The 27,220-nt window shown below is 39.5% G+C and overlaps 1 protein-coding gene across 1 annotated transcript in view; it reads right to left on the bottom strand.

Moving 5' to 3' along the window:
* Nucleotides 1-18,642: 18,642 nt before the first annotated feature.
* Nucleotides 18,643-27,220, bottom strand: part of Strn (striatin) — a 92,325-nt gene continuing 83,747 nt past the window's right edge. Inside the window, exons 14-18 of the mRNA XM_051166615.1 lie at nt 26,597-26,764; nt 24,838-24,978; nt 23,754-23,861; nt 20,610-20,696; nt 18,643-20,519 (exon numbers count right to left, since the gene is read on the bottom strand). Of these exons, the coding sequence (XP_051022572.1) occupies nt 20,350-20,519; nt 20,610-20,696; nt 23,754-23,861; nt 24,838-24,978; nt 26,597-26,764 (674 nt within the window). The 3' untranslated portion in view covers nt 18,643-20,349. The remainder of the gene's footprint in view (nt 20,520-20,609; nt 20,697-23,753; nt 23,862-24,837; nt 24,979-26,596; nt 26,765-27,220) is intronic.

The raw sequence follows: 27,220 nt of genomic DNA, 5'->3' as shown, positions 1-27,220 counted from the left end.
TTACCTTAGGACATTAAAGTGGTAGAGACTCTGAAGGAAAGATGAAACTTAGAAAGATTCTAAGGCCACAACTCATTCTGAAAGGAAGTAATGTGCAATGGCCCATGTCTGGCCACGAGCCAATCCTCACAGTGTTTACCCATTTCTGCATTTTCATGAGCAAGCAGTGTATTAAAGAAGTGCACTCAGGGGATTAAAAGACAGCTTTCTTAGCTTTTTCTGAATGAGGCACTGTCCATAAACCCTGCTCACCTTTGGAAAAATACAAGGAATGGAAATAGTTTGCCTTTGGTTTGCGTTCTTTTCCAGGGAAGTTTCTAAAATAAATCACCTGGGAACACCCAGGTTATGGGTGTTTCTGAACCAAGGAGTCTTTGTTAGTGTTGCCTTTACTCAGCCACAAGTGTCTCACCCAGGCCCAGACCCTGTGAACTGTCCTGGGCTTCAGGTAGTCAAGACAAGGACAAAGGACCTGAGAGACTGCCTCCCACAGATGCCTGGCCATCTCTCAACAGCTTCTACACATATCATCCCAGTTAATTCCCACTCTGACACTCCGGGAACTAAAAGAAAACAGAGACTTAGAAAGGTCATATAACTTATCCCAGGGTCACACATTTTTCTAAATATTAGATTCTAAACCAAATCTATCTCAGGAACTATTTAAGTAGTATGAAAACAAAAAAAAAAAAAAAAAAAAAAAAACAAACAAAAACTGACAAACTTAGCAACATTTAATTGAACAAAAGACAGTCTGAGGATCACATAGCCCTCAGAACCAGAACTGGATCACAGAAACTTCTGCAGTGTGGCTGAACACAAGGCAGAAAAGAGAAATACAGACACCAAGGACTCACATAGGGGAATTTGCTCAGACCAAGTGTGCTAACAGTACATACATTAAAAATCATTTACCCCCCTACCCAGATCTAGCCAATGGTCAGAACATTCTCCACAGTTGAGTGGAGAGTGGGATATGACTTTCTCACATACTCTGGTGCCTCACATTTGACCATGTCCCCTGGAGGGGGAGACCTGGTGGCACTCAGAGGAAGGACAGCAGGTAGCCAAGAAGAGACTTGATACCCTATGAGCATATACAGGGGGAGGTAATCCCCCTCAGGAACAGTCATAGGGGAGGGGAATAATGGGAAAATGGGAGGGAGGGAAGAATGGGAGGATACAAGGGATGGGATAACCATTGAGATGTAACAAGAATAAATTAATAAAAAAAATGAGAAAAAAAAATCATTTACCAATATCTTAAGAAAATGCCTAATTCACCCTTCAATGAATAAGCTAAAAAGTTATGGAACAAAATAATATAACGTTCTGAGTATTAATTTATAAATTCTGATTAGCAAGGAGTGAGATGGGCATAAAGGGGCATTACTTAGCTTTGAAGGGTAGAAACTATGGGACATATTTCAGAGTCCGTTACAGTCATAGTACTGTCAAATCATTAATTCAAAACAACTGTCGTAGAAGGAGCCAGAAGCTCTGGTGTTCTTTCCCCCACTGAAGAATGGTCCATTTTCTTTGGTTTTGGAAGCAGACTGCCCACAGCATCTAGGGAAGAGCTTGGCATTTCTCATTAGTCACAGATTCTTCCTGGGTGGTGGGAGGCACTGCCGTCCCACCTCAGTCATCTACTCCAGCAGACACAGAAGTTGCCAGAACAGGCTTGATTCACAAGAGCACAAACATGTCTTGTCCACTTTAGTGCTTTCAGAAGCAAGAGCATCCCATGTGATTCTCCTCAGGCTTGATGTAGATTGTAAGATATACCACTGTTTCCTGTAGGTAGAAACTGTTCTTGTTGCTGGACATTTCATGTTGACCACATGGAAGTGCTATTATCCATTCTATGGAGGAACACTTGAGCAATCTTTGGATTGAGCTAGACTGTTACCATTTTAGAACATCTGTATGTATGTATGCCCTTTATAGGGTATATACTAAAGCAGGCTCCCGAAATCCCATGTGTAACTACGTCAGCTTTAGTAGATTATGCCAAATTGTTTTCTCTGCATTCGAGCCTATTTGATGAGTTTAATGGGTAACTATTAAATTGTAGTGTGTGTGTGTGTGTGTGTGTGTGTGTGTGTGTGTGTGTTAGAATAGAACCCAGGACCCCATGAGTATTACACATACTGACACTGGCTGTATCCCATCCTCAGGAAATGTTAAGTTAATCTGACTTATGATTGTGATATTAAAACATCGGGGCTCGAGTAGACAGTTCTCAGGCTAAGAACAGTATTTTTACTCTTGCAGAGGATCCATTTTCAGCTCTCAGCACCCATGTGTCTGCTCTCAAACATCCTTAACTCCCATTCCAGGAATCTGATGCTTTCTTCTGACCTCAGACACCAGGCATGCATGAGGTACACATGCACACATGCAGGTAAAACACTCACGTATATAAAACGAATCTGAGGAAAGCTCTCAAGCTCTAACTAAAAGATTAGCAACCAAGCCAAGGATTTTTAGGGAAATACATTGTGTTCAAGTGGGCTTTGTCCCAAGGGGAGCTCTGGAATGTCCATATGTATAACCTGGTCAGCTGCTTTTGTTCTAAGGTTTATTTTTACTTTTAATTAGGTGTGTTTGTGTGTAGGTACAAGCATGCGAGTGCAGGTATCTCAGACAGCAGCAGATTCCCCGGTGCTGGGGTTCCAGGCAGTTGTGAGCAGCCACATGTGGGTGCGGGGAACTAAACGTGGACCTTCTGCAAGAGCAGTCTGAGTTCTTAACATCTGGGCCACTGTTTCAGCCCCAGCCCACAACTTTTGAAGGGAAGTAAGCCATGATCATTTCAAAAGATGCTAAGAAAGGCATTTGATATAATTCAACAGCCATTCCTAATAAAATTGGAAATAAACTACTTGAGTAATATAAAGACTACTGACCATCCGCCAAATGAACACTCTAAATAAGGAGTGATGAAGGCATTTCAGTGAAGCAATAGCAGATGGGGGGGGGGGCGGTGAGGAGGGGTCATTATCATCTTTACTCAGCACTAGATAGGAGTTTCAAGGCCACTAAGATTTCAGAAAAGAAAATCTGTCAAACCTCAAAAAATATCAGAGCATTCTTATGAAGTATTTCTAAACCCCCAAAATAATTGAGGGGGAAACTATTAGAATTAATGAGATTTAATATGCATGCTTATTGTACACAATACATATTTATTCAAATGCAATGACCAAGTGTGGGAAGGATGGCAGGAGAGAGAACTGGGATCAGCACGTGTGGGGTGTATCTCTGGGACAATGGAAACTTCCAGGAATTTATGAGGGTGACCCAAGCCAAGATTCCTAGTGATAGGAAGTAAGGAAAATGAAAGGGTTACGCTCTGTAGCTGAGCAACTTCCAATGGAGGGATGGAGATACCAACCCAGCCGCAAAACCTTCAACCCACAACTTTCCTGGCCCGTAAGAGGTGCGGGGACAAAGAAAGTGAGGGAATGGCCAAGCAATGACTGGCCCAACTTGAGTCCCATGCCATGAGAGAGAGCCCACCCCTGACACTATTAATAATATTCTGCTATACTTGCAGACAAGAGGCTAGCTTAACTGTCACCTGAGAGGCTTCCCCCAGCAGCTGATGAAAACAGATGCAGAGACCCACAGCCAAACATTAGGTGGAGCTCAGAGAATCCTATGGAAGAGGAAAGACAGAAAGGTCAAGGACACCACAAGAAAACCTACACAATCAACTCACCTGGGCCCACCGGGGCTAACAGAGACTGAACCACCAACCAGAGAGCATCCATGCAACAGACCTAGGCCCCTAGACATATGTAAAGATGTGGGACCTCTAACAGCAGGGTCAGGGGTTGTCTCTGACTGTTGCCTACCTTTGGGTCCCTTTCCCGTAACTGGGCTGCCTTGTCTAGCCTCAGTGAAAGAAGATGAGCCCAGTCCTACTACAACCTGATATGCCTAGATGGGCGGATATCCATGGGAGGTCTCCCTTCTCTGAGGAGAAAAGGAGGGAGCATTGGGTGAGGGAAGGTGATAGGGAACGACTGAGAGGAGGGAGGGAAAGCTCCAATCAAGATGTAAAGTAAATAAGCTAATTAATGGGGAGAAAAAACAAACAAACCAAAAAAGACCTTAAAATAGAATGAGAAAATTCATTCATCGTAATGACTAAAAAAAACATAGGAGTCAAACCTGAATCTTATTAAAATTATTAAGATATAAAGGAGATATTTTTCTTAGCTAAAAAGTAATATCGTATGTTAAACTTCCAAAAATACTTTCAACCACTAATAAGATAAAACTGGAGTAAATAAAATATTCCAAATGCCTGAGAATATGTAAAAAGGTAATGAAAAGAACAAGGGTATAGGATGTGCAGAGAAACTGTGCTGTACTGTACTATAAACCACTGTAAATCAACACAAATCCACCGTAATTAGGTCCATCTGCTGACATCTATAAAGAGAAATAAAAGAAAAACAACAGCATACTAAGAAATGACATTATATATGAAAACTTTGGCATTTCATTTCATTAAAAAAACTTTAATAAGGAGGTACTGAATTCACACAACTTGGAAAATAAACTGCTTTCATTCTTTATAAAATTTAAATGGCATGTAGAATTCAATATAGGGAGCTCGAGAGATGGCTCAGTATGATCTATTTTGTTGGGGACCATAGTTTGGTTCCCGCCACCCACAGTGGAAAGCTCACAACTGCCTATAATTCCAGCTGTAGGTAGATCAGACACTTCTGTCCTTAAGCATGGGCACTGACAGGGCCATCACCTCCCCCACAACACACGTGCACTTTAAAATAAAATTTTTAAATATTTAAGTTTTATTAAATGTAGAAAAACCAAAGGTGAAAAAGCTCCAACACTACTCCCGAATATGGAGGCCATTCTTTGAATACGACAGGAGATGGTGACATTAATGTATAAAAAATTCTTAAAAGTATGTGGCTGGAGAGATGGCTCATGAGTAAAGGTGCTTGGTGCCAAGTCTGATGACCTGAGTTCAGTGGCCAGAATCCACAGGGTGGGAGAGAATGGACACCTACAGGCTGTCCTCTGACCTCCACAGGAATGCTGGGACACACACACTTAAATAAATGATTGAGTGAATAAATAAGTTTTAAATATTTTATGTTTTTTCCCAAAATGTCTATATTTCATCAAATAATATACACATATCCTGCATGGGAGGGGTGCACACCTTTAATCCCAGCACTTGGAACACAGACACAGGCAGATCTCTGAGTTTAAGGACAGCCTGATCTACAGAGAGTACTCCAGGACAGCCAGGGATACACAGAGAAACCTTATCTTGAAAGCAAACACACAATATATATACCTATATCCTAATATAAAGTTTTAAATGACTAAAGATACAAATATCAATAGGTATATCAAAGACTGAGAGGAAAACATGCAAATAAAAATATTTACATAATGGAAAAAAAACTTAAAAAGTTAGAGGTTAGAAAGAAGGCCAAAATTTTTGTGTATAAATTATATCTCTGAATAATGACCATCAAAGAACCTCCTTATAGAGATGGCTTCAAATGTGGTAAACAAGCCACTGGGAAAATTTTCCTCGTTTCTACCACAGACAGATCTCTGCCTAGGAAAGGGCAAGCTTGGATGCGGGCAGAGTCAATGGCCAAAGTCTCCAAGTCCTCAATAGTTCCTGCTTCACAAATATGTCTGCCAGATATTGTAGAAGGATTGTAGGCATTATCCCAGGTGAAGGCAGTTTGGGTGGGTCTTACCTCCAGCTATGCTGCTCAGAAACACTACAGATACCCCACTGGGATGGACATTGTTGAAGGCTGGGAGGAACCATCCTGGGTCCAGAATTCAGGAAACGGACCTCTTTTTTTTTATTCTTTTGGGTTTTTTGTTTGTTTGTTTTGTTTTTTTTGTTTTGGTTTTGTTGTTGTTGTTGTTTGAGACAGGGTTTCTCTATTTTATCTTGGCAGTCCTTTGTAGACCAGGCTGGACTTGAACTCAAAGCAATCCACCTGCCTCTGCCTCCCAAGTGCTGGGATTAAAGGCATGCTCCATCACAACCAGCCTCTCCTTGTGTTTCTAATCAAACATCGATGGGAAGAGGGATCCGGGAGAGAGACCGGCTTTATCATGCAGGCAGAGAGGAGAGAAAGAGGCTGCAGGTTCCAACATGCAGGAGCCCACATGGATAGGGAAAGGACCAGAGTACAGGCCGGACTAGCGCGCAGGCCAGAGACACCTAGGGACCCATCCCGTGGAGCAGACACTGGAAGGTTTATTCTTATTTCCCTTTAACCTTTTTTCCCTCTTGTGTAGGATACCTGAGTTGTATAATAAAGTCTAATTGTTAGGAAACAGAGCCAACAAGATATACTGGGCCAGAAGGCTGAAGAAGATGCTCCTACGTTATAGTTTTGGGTGACTGCTCAGGCAGTAAACTGTCTCTGTCATCTTATTTGGGAAGCTGCTAACCTGCACTCGGCGGCATACTCAGGTAATCAATTTTATTCCTTCTCAAGTCTCTGGTGGGGTTGAAGACCAGATAGTTTAGTCTTACAATTAAGCTTAGTTGTTTAGTGGTTAAGATGTTTTTACATCTAGATAGATGTTTTAAGTTGATAATGACAAGATATGATGGAGATTGATTTACATTCAGAATTTTAGACACATCAAGATAGGAAAGATGTTTTCTTCAAGGTTGCCAAATACAAAGAGCCAGAATACTAAGAATGTACCATGTACATGATTCTTGATATTGTCATGGTTCTTCTTGCTGTAGTTAGTTTATTATATATGTGTATAATAATATAAATGTATATATAAAATTTTTTTTTAAATTAAACCTCTGGAAAAAATAGATTTGAGATGTGAATTTGAGAATGCTCAGAGTAAAATCCAAATGTCTAAGTTTTTAAAATTTTTATGTATGTGAGTGCTCTATTTGCATTTATACCTGCATGCCAGAAGAGGGCATCAGATCACATTATAGACGGTTATGAGTCACTATATGGTTGCTGGGATTTGAACTCAGGACCTTTGGAAGAGCAGAAAGTGCTCTTAACTGCTGAGCCATCTCTCCAGCCCCAAATGTCACCAAGCCCAGCATAAAAACTCCTCTAAATTTTTTTATTGTAATTCAGATTACATAACAATTGGTTTGTTATCCCCTCACTGGTATCTTCCCATTCCCACCCTCCCTCCCTCTTCAGCCCTGTTCTCCTCTCCTAGACCTCTGACAGAAGGGGACCTCCTCCCCCACCATATGACCATCTCATCCAGATAGCCTGCTTCCCCTTCATCTGTGTGCCACTTGCCCTCCCCACCATGGGGAAGTGATCAAATCAGGGGGCACCAGAGCTCATGTCAGAGGCAGTCCGCCCCCCCCCCCACCATGAAGAATGCGCTGTCCATTGGCTAGACCTGAGCAGGAGTCTAAGCTCTCTGCATGCACTGTCCCTGGTTGGTGCAACAGTTTGTGCAGGCTCCCCTGGGTCGAAGTCCCCTGGCCTTGAAGGGCTCCTGAATCCTCTGGGTCCTTCCATTCCCCCATTCTTTTATACTACTCTCACCTGGAGTCCAGCAGAGTCCCAGCATCTATCCTAATCCCCTGCTGGATGGAGTCTCTCAGAGGACATCCATGTTGGACTAATATCTACTTATAAGTGAGTATTTACCATGCATGTCTTTCTGGGTCTGGGCTGCCTCACTCAGGATGATCTTTTCTAGTTCCATCCATTTGCCTGTAAATTTCAAGATTTCCTTGTTTTTAATAGCTGAGTATATTGTGTAAAGGTACTGTATTTCTTTATCCATTCTTTGGCTGAGGGGCATCTACGTTGTTTCCAGATTCACCAGCCCTATATTTGACAAAGGGCTAATACTGAAAATATACAAAGAACTCAGGAAATTAAACACCACCAAACCAAATAATCCAATTAAAAAATGGAGTACAGAACTAAACAGAGAATTTTCAATAGAGGAACATCAAATGGCTGTGAAACACCTAAAGAAATGCTCAACTTTCTTAGTTATTAGGGAAATGCAAATCAAAACAACTCTAAAGATTCCATCTTATACCTATCAGAATGACTAAGATCAAAAAATCAAGTGACAGCACATGCTTGTGAGGATGTGGAGAAAGGGGGAACACTCCTCCAATGCTGGTAGGAGTGCACACTTGTACAACCACTTTGGAAATCCATGTGGTGCATTCTCAGAAAATTGGAAATAGTGCTACTGCAAAACCCAGCCATACATTTCCAGGGCATATACCCGAAAGATGCTCCACCTTAAAACAAGAACATTTGCCCAATCATGTTCATAAGAACCCTTTGAAAACAAATGTCCAAGTTTAAAAGGGGCTCCTTACGCACAGCACAGTGGTGCATGCTGTATCCCAGCACTCTGAGAGCCTGAGGCAGGTGAATCTCTGTTAAACAGAGTTTGAGGCCAGCCTAGTCTACAAAGTGACTCCAGGACAGCCAAAGCTACACAGAGAGACCCTATCTCTAAAAACCAAAAACCAAACAAACAAAAGACACAGCGGGCGGGGCTCTTATATGTGACCAAAAGACTACGGAATTAGAAAAATGTACTTCTAAAAATGAGAAACAGAAAATATTTATAAATTAGCTTTTACAAATCGTTAAGTAAATAGGCAAACACAATAGACTTGCTTAGGAGCAAAAACGAAAAAAAATTGCAAAAGTGCAGCTATGGCAGTGGGAATATGAGAGACACAGAACTTTGCCCTACTGTAACTCCCATGAGGCAGGCACATTAGGGAGAGAGGGTGAAGTTAAGACTCGTCAGCTGACCTTTACAAAGATTTCTGGGTGCACCCAACAAGTCTCAATGCCCTTTAAAGTAGAAAATAACAAAAAGCCAGATGGTGGAGAACACTTATGTACCCTTGCCAAAGCTGAAGCTGAGAGAGCCATGCCCAAGGACAGACAGCAAGCATGGAAGCTGATGACCAGTGGGAGACTGTGCATTCCATCCTACAACCCTTGGAAGACTCAGTGAATTTTCCTGAAGATGCCTTTTTGGCCCTCTTGGACGCTGAACTAAGGGTCCACTAGAGTCAGTGTGGAATTCTAACCTACGGAACTATGAAATAAGAAATAGATGTTTAAGCTGTTAAATGTGTGGTAATTTGTTATGCATACTGTTATCCATAGGAGGCATTCAAACCATCCACAAACTCAAAAAATGATACTAAGGTATAGAAATCAGTTATCTGGAATTAACACAGAAAAACTACTACTTCTACTAAGCCTTCTGTTTCTCTGTCCCTCCTTCCCTGCCTGTCTCTTTGCCTAGCACCTCTCGCCCGTGGGTATAAAGAAAATGTCTCTGCACACTTACTGATAGAAATGTAAGTTATCCCAGACTCTCTGGGGCAGTCTGTCAAAATGCACGAAAAAAAAAAAAATTAAGTATACATATCCTTCTGTACTCCAGGGAACCTATTCCACAGAGGCAAAGCCATTAAAATCACAAATATATAGACAGGACTGTTTATTATAGTAGTAAATATAACAAAGTGAATATCCACCAAGATAGGGTGTGGGCTAACAAATGATAGTGTGACAACACCACAGAATAAGACAGCCATTAAGAGAATGAGGAAATGTGGGGAGTAAGAGGATTCCCACATATTGTTGGATGAAAACGTGAGATGCAGAGAATACATGATTTTTATTTAAAGCTAACTAGCTTACCAAAAGATCTTCTCATTTTCCTTATAAAAGGCTGCATGTGCATGTTAAGAAATTTAGAATTAGGCATAGTTACTAACAGCTTTAATCCAAGCAAAGGCAGAAGTAGCTCTGTGAATTCAAAGCCAACCTGATCTACACAGCAAGTTCCAGGACAGCCAGGGCGACATACTGAAAATCTGTCTAAAAAAAAAAAAAAAAAAAAAGAAAAAAAAAGAAAAAAAAAAAAAAAAAAAAAAAAAAAAAAAAAAAAAAAGGATAAACCTAAATTTAGAAGTGATCCTGGTATGTATAGTCTTTAGGATGCTCATCATCTATAAGAAATTAGAAATGAGAGAGTGCAAGGAAACACAGACCAAGCCAATGCATGTCTGACGCATGCACATTAGGATGAACCCCAGATCCCTATCAGGAAGGCAGGCGTGCAGGGGCACGGCGGAAGATGACTAACCTTATATACTAGTTTATGTTAACTATATGGACTGTTAGTCTTTCATTTTTGGCTCATGTCAGAGATAAATTAACCCCTTTCTTGTGACTTTCCTTGAGCACTCACCTCTAATATTCCATGTGTTTTAATTATCTGTGTCTGGCTGGAGTACGGTGTGTCGGGTAGACTTCTGCCTGCTCATTGGTACACAGCAGGCACTGCACTACAGGAGGAGCATGGAAAGAAGTCCTTGACAGGGTTAGAGACACCTCTTCTCCCACATGCACAGTCCAGCATGGGCAGGATGACAAGTGTGAGGTGTAAAGAGAAAGCTGCCTTGAGTAGTCTGTTTCTTCTTGGAAAGACAGACCCAAATTTCTCCCAAATCAGAGCACTGACCTCAATCTCAGGGCCAAACCCACATCCCCAAATATGTGTGCACATCCTCAAACGACTGGTGTGTTCATACCCATACAAGAGGAGGCCAACCTCAGGTGCTGTCCCTCTGGAGCTATCCACTTTATGCTTTGAACAGAGTTTCTTACAGGGCTAGAGCTTGCCAATTTTTATAGAACAGCGGCCAGCAATCTCCCCCAAATCAACCTGCCTTGCCCCTCCCCAGAACTGCATCCTATCATTTTATATGTGGGGGGTGCGGGTGGAATTCAGGTCTCTAGACTTGCAAGGCAAGCACTTCATAGGGATAGCTATTTTCCCAGATATCCTCACCTCCCACCCTGTGTTTTGAAATTATGCGTGTGGGCCTTTATGTGGTCAGAGGTATCAGACAGGTGGTTTTCAGTGGGTAGATGGGGGTGCTGAGAATACACTTGGGCTCTCTGAAAGAGTGGGAAGCACTCTTCTGAGCTTTTTCTCTAGCCCCTAAAGGGTTTTTGATGAATAATACGGACTTGAAATTTTGTAACAGATACTCTACTTATCCAGACAACAAATATCTGAATCATTTCTAGATAGTACATCACCAAGCAAAGTGCTAAGGAGAAATTTAGGAAAAAACAAATATGGCCCATGTTCTAAGGAGCTTACAAAAACAGAAACAAATCCTTGTTTTATTTTATTAGGTGACAAGTGAGCAGCTCTCACTATACGAAGTGTGAGCTGAGGACAGAGGGGAATCAAGACAGTGTGTAAAATACCTTAATCACTACTACTCACTCACAGCACTGCCGAACGCTCCAAATGCTTTCCAAAGACCATGTGTAAACTCATCAAAAATTCCTTGTTAGACCTTGTACTCTCAAAATCACTTTGAAAATACACAAGATAAAAATTTAATGTGCCTATCAGCAGAGGCCAAGTATGTATAAACTATATACACCGAGGGCACAAAATTACTTTGACCTACAATCAAGTTCAAATATAAAACAAAACACCTGCAATTAGGTGTGCATTCCCAAGCAGTCTACAGAAATAAAAGAGCTCATGGCTGTTTAAATGTCCCCACTGGAGTGTGGGTGTCTGTCTCTTCAACACACTGATTGCATTTCCTTTGACGTTTGACCCAGTACTAGGATTGCTGAAACTTGGGTTTGTTGTTGTTTCATTTTTGTTAGTGCACAAGGGTGTACACTAACCCCACCAATAATACTGAATTTCATTTATTACTTGATCTTTCTCCACATCCTTGCCAGTACAATGTGATTCCATTCAGTCATTAAAAGACACAGAACCTAGTCATTTCCAACAGTGTGTACAAGATGAAGGACATGTCAGATGAAATATGTCAGGTATATAGTACAGCTCCTGCACGGTCTCACCTATGCAGAAAACCTAAACATATTCTCATGGAAGGACCTCAGTTGAAGACCTCACAGCTATCAGACACCGATAGGAGGAGTGGTAGTTCTGGTGGTCTACACAACAGCAGGGTGAATTAACAGTCATGCACTGATCTCAGAGAGGACTTCAGAAGTATTCACCATAAAGAACTAAGTTTAAGGTGGTGGGTATATAACTACCTGAGTTGATCACTAACGCACATATACACAAATCAAAACACCACATTGTGCTTCATAATATGCACACATGCTATGTTAACTGAAAAGGATGGAGCTGGGGAGACAGCTCAGTGGTTAAGAGCACTAGAGGACGCAGGTTCCATTCCCAGCACCCACCCACATGGCAGCTCACAACTGTAACTCTAGTCGCAGGGATCTAATGCCCTCTTGGGGCCTCCACAGACACTGGGCTTGCAACATGAACATGCACACCCGCAGGCAAGACATTCATACAAATAAAATAAACACATCTAAAAAGGGCAAGAGGAAAAGGAATAGGAGGAAACCTGTATGTCTGAGTTAGAAGCAACCGGGATTCTTTCTGAGATGCATCAGGAAACTGAGCAGGTTGTTTCACTGAAGAACGGCTTCCACGGAAATGAACTGAGACTAAATGCTGCTTCAGGCGACTCTGTGTTCTTTGAAAGGCTGTGAACAGCAGTTGGCAGAACCTAACTCTAATGCTGCTAGGCCTGTGAGGGGAGCCTGCTAATAAAGTACTCAAGTATTACACAGGGTAAAAGCTTTGTGTTCATTTTAACATGTATCCAGTGCTATTTTACTAGCCAGAACAATCTAGAACATGAAGTGTTATTTTAAAAATTGATTAAATAGAACCAATGTAAGACAAATCAGAGCCCTTGATATTTTTTAGATTAAAAGAGATCATCTTTTAGTCTTTTGAGGAGGGCTGGAACAGAGATTGCCCATGCCACAGGCCTGGCTTCTTTTCTTTTTTGGTATGGCGGTTCTTTCTTCTTGTTTTCATTCAAGTTACTCTGCAAACAAGCTGCTGCTAAAATTGCTTTAGCTCTAATTCAACTTTGTTTATATATGAAAACTTACTTCTCAGTCACACTTAGGAAGGAGGTAAGACATCAGTACATGCTAGCGTTCCAGCTCACTGCATGGAAAAGCACAAGCTGCATTTCTCTAATTCAAGAGTGACACAGACAGTTTCCTTTCTGTGAACTTTTTGTTTTTTTCCTTAATAAAAGCAAAGTTTCTCACTTGGGGATGGCGGGACTTTCTAACACCACCCTTAGTTTGATGATGCTGGTATGTAAATATCTGATTGGCTATTTTCTTAAATATTTGATGTGAGGTGAGATTGAGAACCTAAAACATAAAAGCCATAGCACAGGGATAGCATTGAGCACCGTTTAGTGGGCATGTGGGCTCTGCATTGCTGGGCCAACTACCTTTCTGGAGTAAACAGGATAAGAGAACATGGAGTCAGCATCTGGACCATTCTCTATGCTAAAAACCATCTAAGGGAAAGAGAACTGTCTGTGAAGCAAGCCTTTCCTATGAAGATGCTGCAGACTGTTCTCACTAAAACCAACAGATCTTTATTCAAGCTTAACTTGACCATCATGACCTTTAATTAATCTAGAATCAACGCAAGACACAGGCTGACTTAGGACTGTGTGGGCTTCTCAGTTTTTCTCTTTTGGTGAAGTTAAGGCTTAAGATACAGTTTGGTGACAATGCTGGACTAGCGCACATGAAACTCTGGCTCAGGTTTGATCTGAAAAATATGTATCCCCCTCCAAAAAAAAAAAACCTGTCCCCCAAAAATAAGGATTCAACATTTTTAGAGTTTCATGGAGTGTTGCTTTACCAAACTGGGTGTCCTAGCACACTGAAACTGAGAAATTCACAAGCAAAGAGATGTTTCATGATTATGGCATTGGCATTAAAGGAAACACTAGATTTCCAAGTGCTTCTAGAATACCTTACGTCAAGGACAGAGCTGGGATCTCTCAAAGCCTCAGTAGCCTTGTGAAACCCAAAATAGGTAATCCTCTATCATTATTCAGGGTCATTACTCTGACCCCAGTGGTTCAGCATGTCACTAATAACTTGCTCTTCTAAGATAGGTTATTCCAAATGACTCCAGCAAACCATGTTTCTGTTTAAAAAGACAAATGGGAATTTCTAACAACACTGAATATGCACACACACCAGAGGTATATCCCTCCTCACCACGCCAACATATAACAAAGCTGATCTGATGGTGTTGGAAGAGGGTGTTTTAGAGTCCACACTGCATTGTGAATTCAGATTATATGGAAGACAGCTTGCACGCTGAGCAAGGGAAGCCCTTGAGAAGGAATGTTGACTTGAGGTCAGAGGATATAGACTGTTTTTGGTTGGTAAATAGCCCAACAATGGGAGGAGACATTAAATATACATGTATCTACAATTTAAAACAATTATTTGAACACTTGAAAATATGAAATACTAGGTACGTATACATGCCACATGTCCACTGATCTCAGGAGGCATTTTAATTTGCTGGCTTTCCTCAGGTCCAGTGTTCACAGGGGCAAGCTTTCCCGCCCTTCTCACAATCTGACCCGAGAATGTTTCATTACTTTGCACTTCTGGCTATTTTGTGTATGCTCTCCAATTTCTCTGCATTCTTCACTCTCTAACAAAAGCCTCCGATATTAAAGTATTTGAGCTGGTTCACTGCAAAGTTATGGCCAGATTCCAAAATTCACACAGTCCAATTCACGACACACCTATAAGCACATTAACTATATTTGTACACTTTATTTAAAAACAAATAATACACTTAGAGCCACCAAAACTGGATATCATTAGCTTATCCATACCCTGAATTTACAAAAGGAACTTCTTGCACCACAAAAATTAGCATTTGGATTTACATTAATTGATATTATAACTAAAATTTAAGACACCCAAATATCAAACAATCTGGCCCAGGGCTCACCAGCTGGGGGTTTGGGTTGGAGAGAAAGGGTCATTTAGGAATCTGAACTGATGATACCCTGAGATCCGCTCCAGTAAACTGATAGTGAGAAGACATAAAATAAGTGGGAGATTTCAGTATTACAAAGAAGTGGTTCTTCCTAAAAACAGGCATTGGATCATATAGCTGGGGTGGGAATGGGGGACACTCCTTAATCTGGAATGAAAAGAAAAAGTGTGTGAAAGGGGCTATATTTGTTTTCTCGCAAGAAGCCAACATCAGCCAAACAATGAAGAGAAAGCAGGCAGAGTGGGATATAGCCGACCAAAAACTTCCTAGTGCTGTACTGCCAATCTCAGCAGCTCGCCACAATCAATTCAAATCCCAGTCTCTGAGACCCTTTCAGAAAGAGCTAGCGTACAACAGGCAAAATCATTCCACATTAACAAGGCACTCACTGGTTCACAGCCCAGTAAAAACCCGGGCAGACATTAAGTTAATCTAAATTAACATGAACTTTCTCATTTGCAGCAGAGGGATGAGGAGCATGTGGTCCTAGTTAAATGAAATCTAAAAGCTTGACTAGCCAAGATCCAGAAAAAATCCTCAGCACCAGTTCAGAAACACTGTTAGAATAAATAGTGGGGCCGAGGGGTCTCTTTTGGTCTAACACAAACTTTTCAAAATTAAACACATAACAATAAAACTGATGTAAAGGTTTGTTAAATATTTCATCAATGTGGAGTCCCTTCCACTGACACAGAGACCCAACTGCATGCTTGATATGGACAACTGCAAAGCTCTTATTGACAAATGCAAAATTGATTCAATTAGCTTACCTGCTAACAATATATTCATTTTCTAACCTTCCACTAAAACGGACTTTAAGAAATGATACAACACACACACACACACACACACACACACACACACACTCACACTCTTCATCAGAGACTACTTTTGTACATCCAGAATCCCAGTGTCAAACACTCTAAGTACTGCAATATAAACAAACAACTAGGCAATTTCTAAGCTAATAAAGTGAGTAATTGTATACCTAAGAGTGTTGAAATAACTTTCAAAGAATAAAGTAAGCGAAATAAAACTAAACTCTTCTTTCCAGGTAAACTTTTTGCTGTTGTTTTTGAGATAAGGGCTTATGTAGCCCAGGATGGCCTTGAACTCCTTACACAACTGAGGATAATCTTGAACTTGAAATCCTCTTGCTTCCACCTTTTTTTTTTCCCCCCTTGAGACTGGGTTTCTTTGTGTAGCCTTGGCTGTCCTGGACTCACTTTGTAGACAGTGATCTGCCAGCCTCTGCCTCCTGAGTGCTGGGATTAAAGGTGTATGCCATCACACCTGGCTCTTTGCCTCCACCTCTTAAGTACTAAGATTTTAAGAGTGTGCCACTATGTCTGAAGTCTCACGTAAATTCAGTAACAATTTGATTTTTGGTTAAAAATATCATACAGAAGTAACAATCAGGAGCTCTCCTCTACTCACTAAAAACAACGATGGTTTTTTAAGCCATCCTTGGGGAAAACAAAACAAACAAGCAAAAAAACTAAAACTAATTCAAATGTTTCCGTCTGCTTTGTGACAATACAACTGAGATGACAAAATCTAAGGGAAGCACCAACAGATTTTTAAATTGTATCAACCATCATTTCTAATGTCATAGAGATTCTACTTAAAATGGCAGCAATGACAATGAGGTAGATATGAGAGGCCATTTAAATTCTTCAAGACTATTCTTAGGTGGAATTTTAATTAGTTCAAGTGTTTCATGTAAAAGCAATTTTTACTAGTTCAACCCTCATTATATAAGAATTTTATGCCATATTCTTGTGAATAGGGGAAATATATGAGGTACTAAAAAAGCAAGCTTTAAAAACTACAACAACGAGAACCCCATAATTCTGGGAACCAATAATTTGTTACCTAAAGTTGACTTTAGTTCAAAAACAGCTATTTATTCTTTACTGAATTTTCTAGAAATTCACATTCAAAACTCTTGGAAAGCATATAAGGTGCTCCAAAGAGCACACTGAGTATGCTTGCAATGTCCCCTGAAGTCCTGGAAGTTGAGCAGATACATTAAAAGACACTGACGGTCACAAATCACGATCTTCACAGATTGGCAAACACACACACACACACACACACACACACACACACACACACACACACACAATCTCTCATGCTCTCTCTTCCCCCTCCCACCCCCTGACACATATTCAACCTTCACCCTCACTATAAGGCTGCATTTGTAGGTTTTTTTTAAAAGGCACCTCTCACTTTCTAGCTATTGCCTTCTCGATGACACATTTTGTCAAAAAGCTTGAAGTTCAATGGAAAAAGTTCAGTACTGAGAATGAAATTTTTTCAATTCACATTTGAATAGCCAGGTTTTCTTACATTCAGATTTTAATAAACTAGAACGACAGTCTTTAAAACAAGCATGCTAGCCTATAGTGAATGTAGTATATACAGCAATTTAAACACTTAGAACTGCATATCATACTGTAAAAGCACAGCACAGCACTCGCCATACTCATCAACTTCTGAGCATACCGCCTCCAAAAATGAGAACACAAACAGTAAAATGCACCCATGGTTTAGATATATATATATAGTTTATATATTATATATATCCCTATAATATATATAATATATATTTATAAAATATACATACATTTTAAACATCTTTCAAATAAAGAATCATTATCTTCAAAAGAAATTTATAGCAAGAATACTGAAGGAATGGAAGTCAAGATAAACAAATAATTTCTCACAAAGTTCATTATCAGTGATAACAGTTCAGTTTCCCCCTTTTAGTTACAATTAAATGATTACAAAAGCTAAATACTTTGCATAACTAATTATCTGTTTAATGGCAAAAATTGATAAATTTGTTCAATAGAAAAATACTGAAGGTCATTATATCACTTATTTGTCTGTGGTTTGAGTAGCAAATGAGCTCCATGTGACAGCTGCATTTTGAGGAGTACTGTAAGCTCCCAGAGACACACCCACAACACATGAAAATAAGGCAGGGACCTAACCACCTGTTGATTTTCATACTTTTCCAAACCAGTAAATATTTATGAAAGCATTTCAATGATTTTGAATCTTGAAACTATTCATCTTGTGAATTTTCATTAGGAAGGGGAAAGTCAAACACATGTACATGCTACCATCTGGTGGGAAGACAGCTTTGGCTCATTTCTAGCCTGAGAGCAAACAGGGTTAGTTTAGAACAATCTCTTTCTATGTGCAGTCTTCAATAGCACAAGACACACTTCCTAAAAAACTGGCAACAGTTTTATCATTTGTACTATACTTTGCCTATCTTAGGATTATTTCCTACCCATTAACAGGAAAACTTCAATCACGAGGCACAGAACAAACAGGGCAGACTCTCATAGGTTCCATGTTGGTGACAAGATTAAGACATACACTGAAGAATATGAAAGTAATAAATCAGTAACTGTGGTCAGCGATCATTAAATACACCACTTCTGACTGGAATCTTCTAATAGTATACAAATGTGAGGTTAACAAATCCTTGTGTTCAATTTACAAAGGATGGAAGAATTTACCCATCACAATGTAAAACTCTAGCCACATGAAAATACAAGCATTTACCTGGTAGTTATGTCTAACTCAATTCACTTGCACATACCAATCAATCTGTCAAACCTGCATGTTAACCAGAGCATGAAGATAAAATGCAGTTGTGTGTCTATATAATAACCAGGGAAATTCAACCTTATAACACAATGTTAGTGAAAATTTGCCTGCACACTGGAGAATTCTAAACAGATGAACAGAAATTTTTAAAAAGTCAATTATCAACCATGTCACAAAGAGAGTACTACTTCAAAGAATAGATCACCAGAAAATGTCATGGTTATGACAATGGAATTATTTTAATAGGTTATAATAATTATGGGTATAATATTCTTAAGACTGAGATCCTATGCCATATATACTTTGGTGAAAAGGTGGACATTAATTTATATTTTATGTTTATATTATTAGTCTCTGTCATTTGGGACAAAAGCAGAGAAATAGTGTGAAGGGTAAAGAGCATCCAACAGTTACAAGTAAGAGGTCTGCATGGCCGGGCACTAGGTTATTTAGTCAGCAGGATTCTGAGATTTCCAAAAGCTGACCACATATGGATCACAGAGAAATGTGAAACCTGGCATTTTAAGACATGGTTTTCTCTGGATACAATATTGATTTGTTCTTCATCAAAACGTGTGTTCCGATTAAACAATGGAGAGGGGGAGAACAAACCTTGTAAGTGTCACAGGCACCAAGGTCTGCCATCTAGATCTCTACAGTGTTCTCAGAGATAATGGAAGAGGACTTTCAGGAGTGCACTGCTTTATCAAGCACGGCTCAGAAGCACCTGCCTGGGGTACCCACATGCTTTGGACTACACGACATAATAATTATAAACTGTTTATAGCAGGTGTCAGACAACATGAAAGTCAAAGGCAGGGAAGAAACAGTGGGAATACGTGAACCAGTTATATGGGTGTTGAGACATGGGCGCTAATAAATAGTTTTCTCCTTTTTCAGTCACTAGGAAGTAAATTTCATCATTATGAAATAATCACTCTAGTACTATAAATGGCACATTAATGAAGCAAATTTTTAAACAAATTATTATAGAAAGATTCCCTGTTTGCCTTTAACAATAAGTTAAAACCTTTAGTAAAGCAGACTCTATTAACTGTTTTTCATCATGAGTGCTTGGTGGTAGTAGATGGTACCACATCTACTTTCAAACTTGAATACAATATAGAAATCTGCTTGCAAACTAAATATTTTTTTAGCATTTCTGAATAATAATATAATTAACATATTACTGCATCTTTCCCTCCTAATAGGTGAAATGGTTTGCCATGTGCTTTATGAGAGGCCTGAATGGAGAGCTATGTTAGAAACTCATCTGAACACTGTCTGGCCGCCATACACAGGGGGGCTGGTAGAGCACACACAGCACAGTTGACTACCTAGGACACTTAGCACATGTCTCAGGGTGGAAGTACAGCTAAGTTTCCACTCTACTCATGCCTGGCCACCCAACTTTAATTATCCTTTACAGCATGCCCTGTTTACTCAAAAGGGAGAAGCTAATCCGGTTTCGCTCAGGCCTGCCTAGCGAATGAGAACAACTTCAGAAATAAAAGTGTCTCTTTGGGGGGAAATGTCAAAGTTTGAGGCTCACAGATTAGGCTGACCTAGCAGCAACCTGAACATACTTTAATTTTAGAAAACAGTATACGAATTGCAAAACTATACTTTAACGAAGTTCTCTGTGCTCCCTCAGCAGAACAAAAGGGCAGGGCGAGCGGATTCTTGCCCTGGTCTTCCGTATCTTTGTTGTGCAGTTGACTTTTATAAAGAGCTACAAGGTGAAGCTGATGTGTCACATCATACAAAGACCTTAGCCAGGGCGTCGGCTCCAGCACTGGCTATATAGCATTTGGAAGGATGGAACGCTACATCATGGATCGATTCCTCAAATTTTTTCCGATGAGCTGTGAACTCTTGTATACATGTCTTACTTTCTAAATTCCATAAGCGTATTGAACAGTCATGACCTATTTCAAAAGAGAAGAGGTTGAAAGGAACAATTATGTCAACATGAAAATCGTAAGGACAAATAAATAATCCATAGTGAATGTACTTACTGCCAGACATCAAGTACAGGCCATTGGGATCGACCGCCAAACTTGTAACAGCTTCTAAGTGGGCTACCATTGAGTGGATCAGTTTGCCTTTGGAAAGAGAAATTGTTACTCTTTATTGATGATTTGCTTCAGCTTAATCACATGCCAACTTGTATACCACCCTGGTCTCCCCAGTCATTCCTTCTGCGTACATCTTGGATCCACTTTTTCCATCAATTCAAACAACACAGCTCCCCTCTTGTGTTTGGTCATATTAATAAAAAGAAGTAAAAACAGCTTAAATTTCAGATGAGACCATTTTTTAAGCCACAATAAACTCAGTGAGATTTACATGTTCATTAATTACTAGTTAGATATCACTAAACTTGTGTACCCTTTAGTTATAGACAAACTACATGGGCTTCTGAAGACAGAAAGTTCAAATTCAAAGAGAGAAAGAAAGAGAAAGAAAGCATGGTCAGGGTTTGGTGGGAATAACACAGAGAATATAATTTAGAAGATAAAATTGCTAGCAACTAAATACAACCACAAATGAATATATTAAGACAGCAGACAGCCAAGAAATATGGCTGCTCATACAAAGTCTTCCTTCTCAATTTAGCTCTGCACATTTCCACAGACTGGTGAAATGCAGTCCACTGAAAAAAACAAGGTATACAAACTTAGACTAGGGATTTCTCTCTTTTTCTTTTCTCTATCTTTCTTGATTTCTTAGGTAAGGAGAAAGGGGTTGAAAAGAAAGAGGGGGAATATAGAAGTATCTCATAGGAATAATAAGATAAAAAGTAGATTAATGAATTTATATTTCAACTTAGAGCTTTATTATTTTGTTTACATTGTTATAGATTATTCTATATTGATACAGATTTAAGGTTATCATTGGTATAAATTTTGGTATACTGATACATATTAAGGTTATTTTGTTTTACACACACACACACACACACACACACACACACACACACACACACAGACACACACACACAGACACACACACACGCACAGACACACACACCCCCACACACACACGCACACACACACACACACGCACACACACACACGCACACACACACACACACACGCACAGACACACACGCACACACACACACACACACACACACACACATACACACTCTGCTATTCTGGTATGAGGTATTGTGCTCATACAACTCACTTATAAATACAAGGTTTACTTCCAGTCCTTTAAAAAGCTGTGATTACAAAGTATTTAGGATAATTAAGTAATGCAAGTTAATAATAAATTGATCAAACTCATGGTCATGTCAGATAACTAGTCTAGTTTAATCCCAGCACTCAGGAGGCAGATGGATCTCTTTGAGTTTAAGGCCAGCGAGGTCTACAAGGTGAATCCAGGATAGCCAAGACCACATAGAGAAACCCGGTCTTGGAAAAAATAAAAGAAAGAAAGAACAAAAGAAAGAAAGATGTTTCCTAGGCTAAACAGATAGTAAATATCTAAAAACAAGCTATGTTTTTGCCTATTCAGATGTAATATACATAGCTAATGATATGCACAATTAAATAGGTGGTCTTCAAAAGCCTCAGAGACCTACAGAATATGGCATTTAAAGATGTTCTTATGATTTCAAGGATTCTTTGACAAGGAAACATATCAGCTCTGCACAATACCCTCAGCCTACTTCAAAGATGATGGGAACTGAAGAACCTCTATTAGGAGATGGCTTTAAATACAGCAAGCTAGCCAATGGGCAAAGGTAATGTCCCTACCTTCTCTGTAGACTGTGTGCTGTCCAAAAATGGATAAAACTTAGACATAGGCTGAGTTGACTACCTAGCTTGGCGGAGACAGGGTAAGCAAGTCCTTAATAGTTCCTGCCTCACAGATATGTCTGTTGGATATACTGGGCCAGACAGCTGAAGAAGATGCTCTAACATTATAGAGATTTTGGGTGACTGTCCAGGCAGTGAACTGTCTCTGTCATATTTATTTTTATTTTGGAAGCTGCTGGCCTATACTTCCTGCTTACTCAGGTAATAAATTTATTCCTTGTCAAGTTTCTAATGGGGTTGAAGACTAGATAGTTATAGTTTTAAAATTAAGCTAAACTGTTTAGGAGTTAAGAAGATGTTTTAAGGTCTAGATAGATGTTTTTAGCTTGACAGATAAAAGATAGGATAGAAACTGATTTAAGTTCAGAGCTCTAGATTCACCAAGATAGGATAGATAGTATTTTCTCCTAATTGCTAATACATATAAGCTATGCATGTAACTTTTATGTATGGTTTTCATGGTTGTTCTATATAATATCACATATAGTCTCTTATTGAATTAAAATGGAATGTTGGAGAAGGGTCTTGTGCACTGTGTTTTCAGGTGCTGATTTCAGTGCCCTGAGATCTGACTACTGCCCTGCCATGGCGCTGTTATGAATGTTGATCATCATCTCCTGTACCCATGTAAGGAATGTTCCCCAGTTATCCCTGATTGACTAAACAAAGCTGCCTACACACCTGGACAGGGCAGAAGTTAGGTAGGCTGGCCAAAGTTCATGCCCTTAGAGAAAGTCAAGGATCATGGGAAGAGGAGGAGAGAGGAAGGAAGTGAGACCACCATGGGCTAGCATGGAGAGAACCACATGGCTGGATTGACAGTGTTGCAGAGGAACAGCCCAGATGAAAAGCATAAGCAAGTATTTATGGAATTATGGATGAGAAGCAGCCCAGATAGGAATGATTAAGGAAATGGCATGGGATGTGGGGCTGGGTGGTAAGGAAGTAGTTTAGGGGGTTAATATCTGTCCAGCCCCAGGTAAAATAATGCTTATCTAAAATATATCAGGTGCCTGTGTTTTTTATTGTTTGATAGCAGGTTAAATAAAACCACTATAATAATTACAGGCTCTTAAAAATAAAATTAATAATTTATTTCCTGCAATATCTTACTACTAAACAAACTAAAACCATTCCATATTGTCTAATACAGTCTTAGCAAATGAACAGAAACAGAATGGAGAAAATGTTTCAGTGCCTACTCCATGACTATAAAGCTACCATTAGACACCACAATTAGCGTACTTTTTGTAGAGGTTTGCTGCTGTTTTAGTTTCTTGTTGCTGGTGCTGGTTTTGCTTCTGCAGAACTCAGTCCTCAGTAATTTCTTACCTGTATTGTTATCGTAGAATTTGATGTGCCTGTCTTCATGAGCGGTGATGCTGATGGGAAGAGTGGGGTGACTGATGACTCTGTTTATTTGGCACGAAGAATTGGCTGCTAAAAAAGAAAAATTAAAAATCAATACAAATTAGTCACAGTAACTTTTTTTTTCCATATCAGAGGGGTATAAATACCTAAACAGGCAGAAAAAAAAAAAACAAAACAAAAACCAATGCAACTTTAGTCTGGCTGTGGGTCAATTATTCTCCAATTACTTCTCCAGCTTCAGTGTTGTAAAATGGGAGTTGCTTGAGCTAAACCCTGTCGTGCATCTCCAGGTAATCAAAAGTCAGAATTTCCTTCTCCACCATGCTGGGTATGGATACCACTAGACACCGGTGCCAGCAAGTCTCCACGTTCTGTGATTGTTTGCTACCCTAATAAAGTTCTATCAGCCACGTGTGATGGCGCACACCTTTAACTCCAGCACTTGGGAGGCAGGAGCATGTGGGTCTCTATGAGTTCAGCCTGCCTCGTGTACACAGAGAGTTCCAGGCCAGCCAAAACAAAAACAAACACCACCACCGAAAAACGTTCTGTTATTTGGATACAAGCAATCTTCAAAGTTAAACCTCAGTTCCTTCTGCACATGAAGCTGTGTTTCTACAGTTGTGATCAAACATAAGCACGAAGGGAGGGCTCGGGCCTTCGTATCACGCCTTGGTTCCTTCTTCACATCGTAATAGAAAAAAGTCATCTTGCATCCCACCAGATTTCATGCTAATAACTGTGTGCTATTTAAGAGTTTTCAAAGAGATTAATTACTGTACCCAGCTTGTTCTCTCTATATACAATAGAAAATGTCACCTGGACATGTGGAGTAAGTTCTTTTTGTTCAGTCTTTCTATTCTTTGTTTTGTTTTGGTTGCTAGACTATGTTGAAGTTTAAAAAAAAAAAAATCAACCTTTTTAAAGCAAATGTGTTTTCAGGTTTGGGTAATGACACATTATAATTCAAGCATTCTTCATAATGACTCTGGCAGTTATACTTTTGATTAAGAATACAGAGGCTTTTAATACTTGGTATACATACCTGAATCTAGATTGGATTCTAATGTGAGAATTCGCTGTTGTGTTTCCATGTTAAAGATGCTTGTATATCCCTTGCTGAACGATGCTACCATATGGCTTGGGTCACTGCTCACTAGATCCACAGAAGCAGGAATTCCTAGTTCTAAGTGTCAGAAATATTCATAGAGAATGACAATTAAAAGGTCTGCTTGGCAAAGTGCTCAAAACGCAGCAAAGCAAATCAAAGTTTTAGTTAAGTGAATAAGGCTTATCATTTAAACAAAAGTTATCCTATAACCTTTCAGTGAAGAGTGCTTCTTTCATAACTTGTAGCCTTAGTCTATTTTATTATCCTTACCTGTTAAATGTTTTCTACCCATTATTCTGCTAATACACTCATGGAAGGCAAAGTTATTTATAAAGAGAATGAAAACATATGGACTGGTAAGTTTTATAGCTTCTACTTTAATTTCAGGCATAGAGTAACACAGTGGAACTCAGTATTTTAAAAATCTATCTTGAAGAAAAGAAAACAATGACAGCAAATTCATCCTGGGCTAAGGTGCAGCTCAGAAGTACCATGCTTTCCTAGCATGGAGTTAAATCTTCAAAGTCTAAATCCAAGTTATGACAACTCCAGATATTTGGATATCCTCTGCTGAAGATCAAGGTATTCTGTGGCTAGAAGTACAACGCAGTGCTAGGGTGTTTGCCTAGTACGTAAATCACCACACAAATACAAACAGAATTATCAAGGGACTAAACTCGGAACTCATTTATAGCAAAAATAGAATGATAAAGCCAGTGTGTTAAGTAACATATGCCTAAAATCCAAGCCCTTGGGAAGTTGAGGCCCAATGATTATTAATTTGCGGTCAGCCTGGACTATACAACAAATTCATGGCAAGCCTGGGCTAGATAGTAAGGTACTGCCACAAGAACACAAACATGTAGGTTAAATATAAAAATATGATAATCTGTTTCATTTGGTTCAACATCTAACTAAAGCAAGGCAATAACTGAAAACTGAATATATGGCCAAAGACCTAGGATTAGACAGTAAGTGAACAGCAACAGACACTATAAGTACTCAACCAAATGAGCCACCAAAGGATCCAGCAGTAAACTGGTGAAATACTGCCACAAGCCCGAGAAAGGCAAAAGAGAGCCAGAACGACATCAAAGTGAATGAGAAGGCAGGGCAAATGGACCCTGCACATGCTGCAGCCCACGCTGCCAAGTGCCGTGAGCACTTCGGGAAAAACGCTAGTTATTTCTCATGACAAGTCAATAACAAACACCTTCCCTAAAACTCTACAATTCTACTGTGAGATCTCTACTACCCACAATGAAAATTTATGAATGTTCATAATAAATTACTCCTAACAGCCCCACATTGGAACAACCTAAGTAGTATCTACTAAGGGAAGAAATGGTCCAACTCCAAAGCTGTGTCAGCTACAGGACTGCAGCTTACCAGGTATGTCAGAACACATCCTTAACATCTGTAGTTTTCACTGAAATATATATCTCAATTTAAAAAAAATTAACACCATTTTCTCATCAAATGCTATGTTTAAAAAAAATATATATATATATATATATACACACATACACACACACATACACACATTGAAATTTCAAACAAATACTGTTATTCCTTTAAAAAAAAAACTGAGAAATTCATATAGTCAGGAGCTTATATAATCATTTAATTGTATGCTTTTTCAGAATAGGATGTTCTATACCAGATCTGGAAATTTTACTTTTAAGAAGTGTACCTTGGTTATCATTAAACACACTCAGTGCTGGAGCAACCTCCGTTGTGTTCCATAAACGAAGAGTGCCATCTGCTGAGCAGGAAAGCAGCCGCTGGTGTGCTGCACTGTAGGCCAGGCCCCACACTGCATCCGTGTGGCCCAGCAGAGGGCCTCTTAGAACAGAAGGATCTGTGTAAGGCAACAAAGCGCAAAACCAAGAAGGGAAATGTAAAGGCGTGTAGGTTCTACTGCAAAACAGAATAGAGCATCCGGAAACTGCATAATACAGTTCCATTATTCTTCTGAAATGCTTTCATAACTACAATTTTCAAAATATACAAAGATAGAGTTTGAAAATTCTAAATTAGAATTAAGAAGCACAACTTTGTTTATAAAGAAAACTATTTTAATGCTTATTAAATAAGTAGAAGAAGAGCATTTTGCTTGCTGACTTTATGTTTACTGGTCGTAAAATTAAAATGTTTTTAATGACAAACATGACATGTTAAATAATCTGTGTTAAAACTAAAGCAGCCAATTTCAAAAGACTTTTGCAAGAGACGTTTCGGCACCATCTAGAGATGCAGTACAATATGGATTCATGACGTATGATATTAAACTGCTCTTAAGACCAAAGGGCCCGTG

The sequence above is a fragment of the Acomys russatus genome, chromosome 1 (genome assembly GCF_903995435.1).
Source record: "Acomys russatus chromosome 1, mAcoRus1.1, whole genome shotgun sequence".
NCBI classification, from domain to species: Eukaryota; Metazoa; Chordata; class Mammalia; order Rodentia; family Muridae; genus Acomys; species Acomys russatus.
This window is presented reverse-complemented; position numbering and strand designations above follow the sequence as displayed.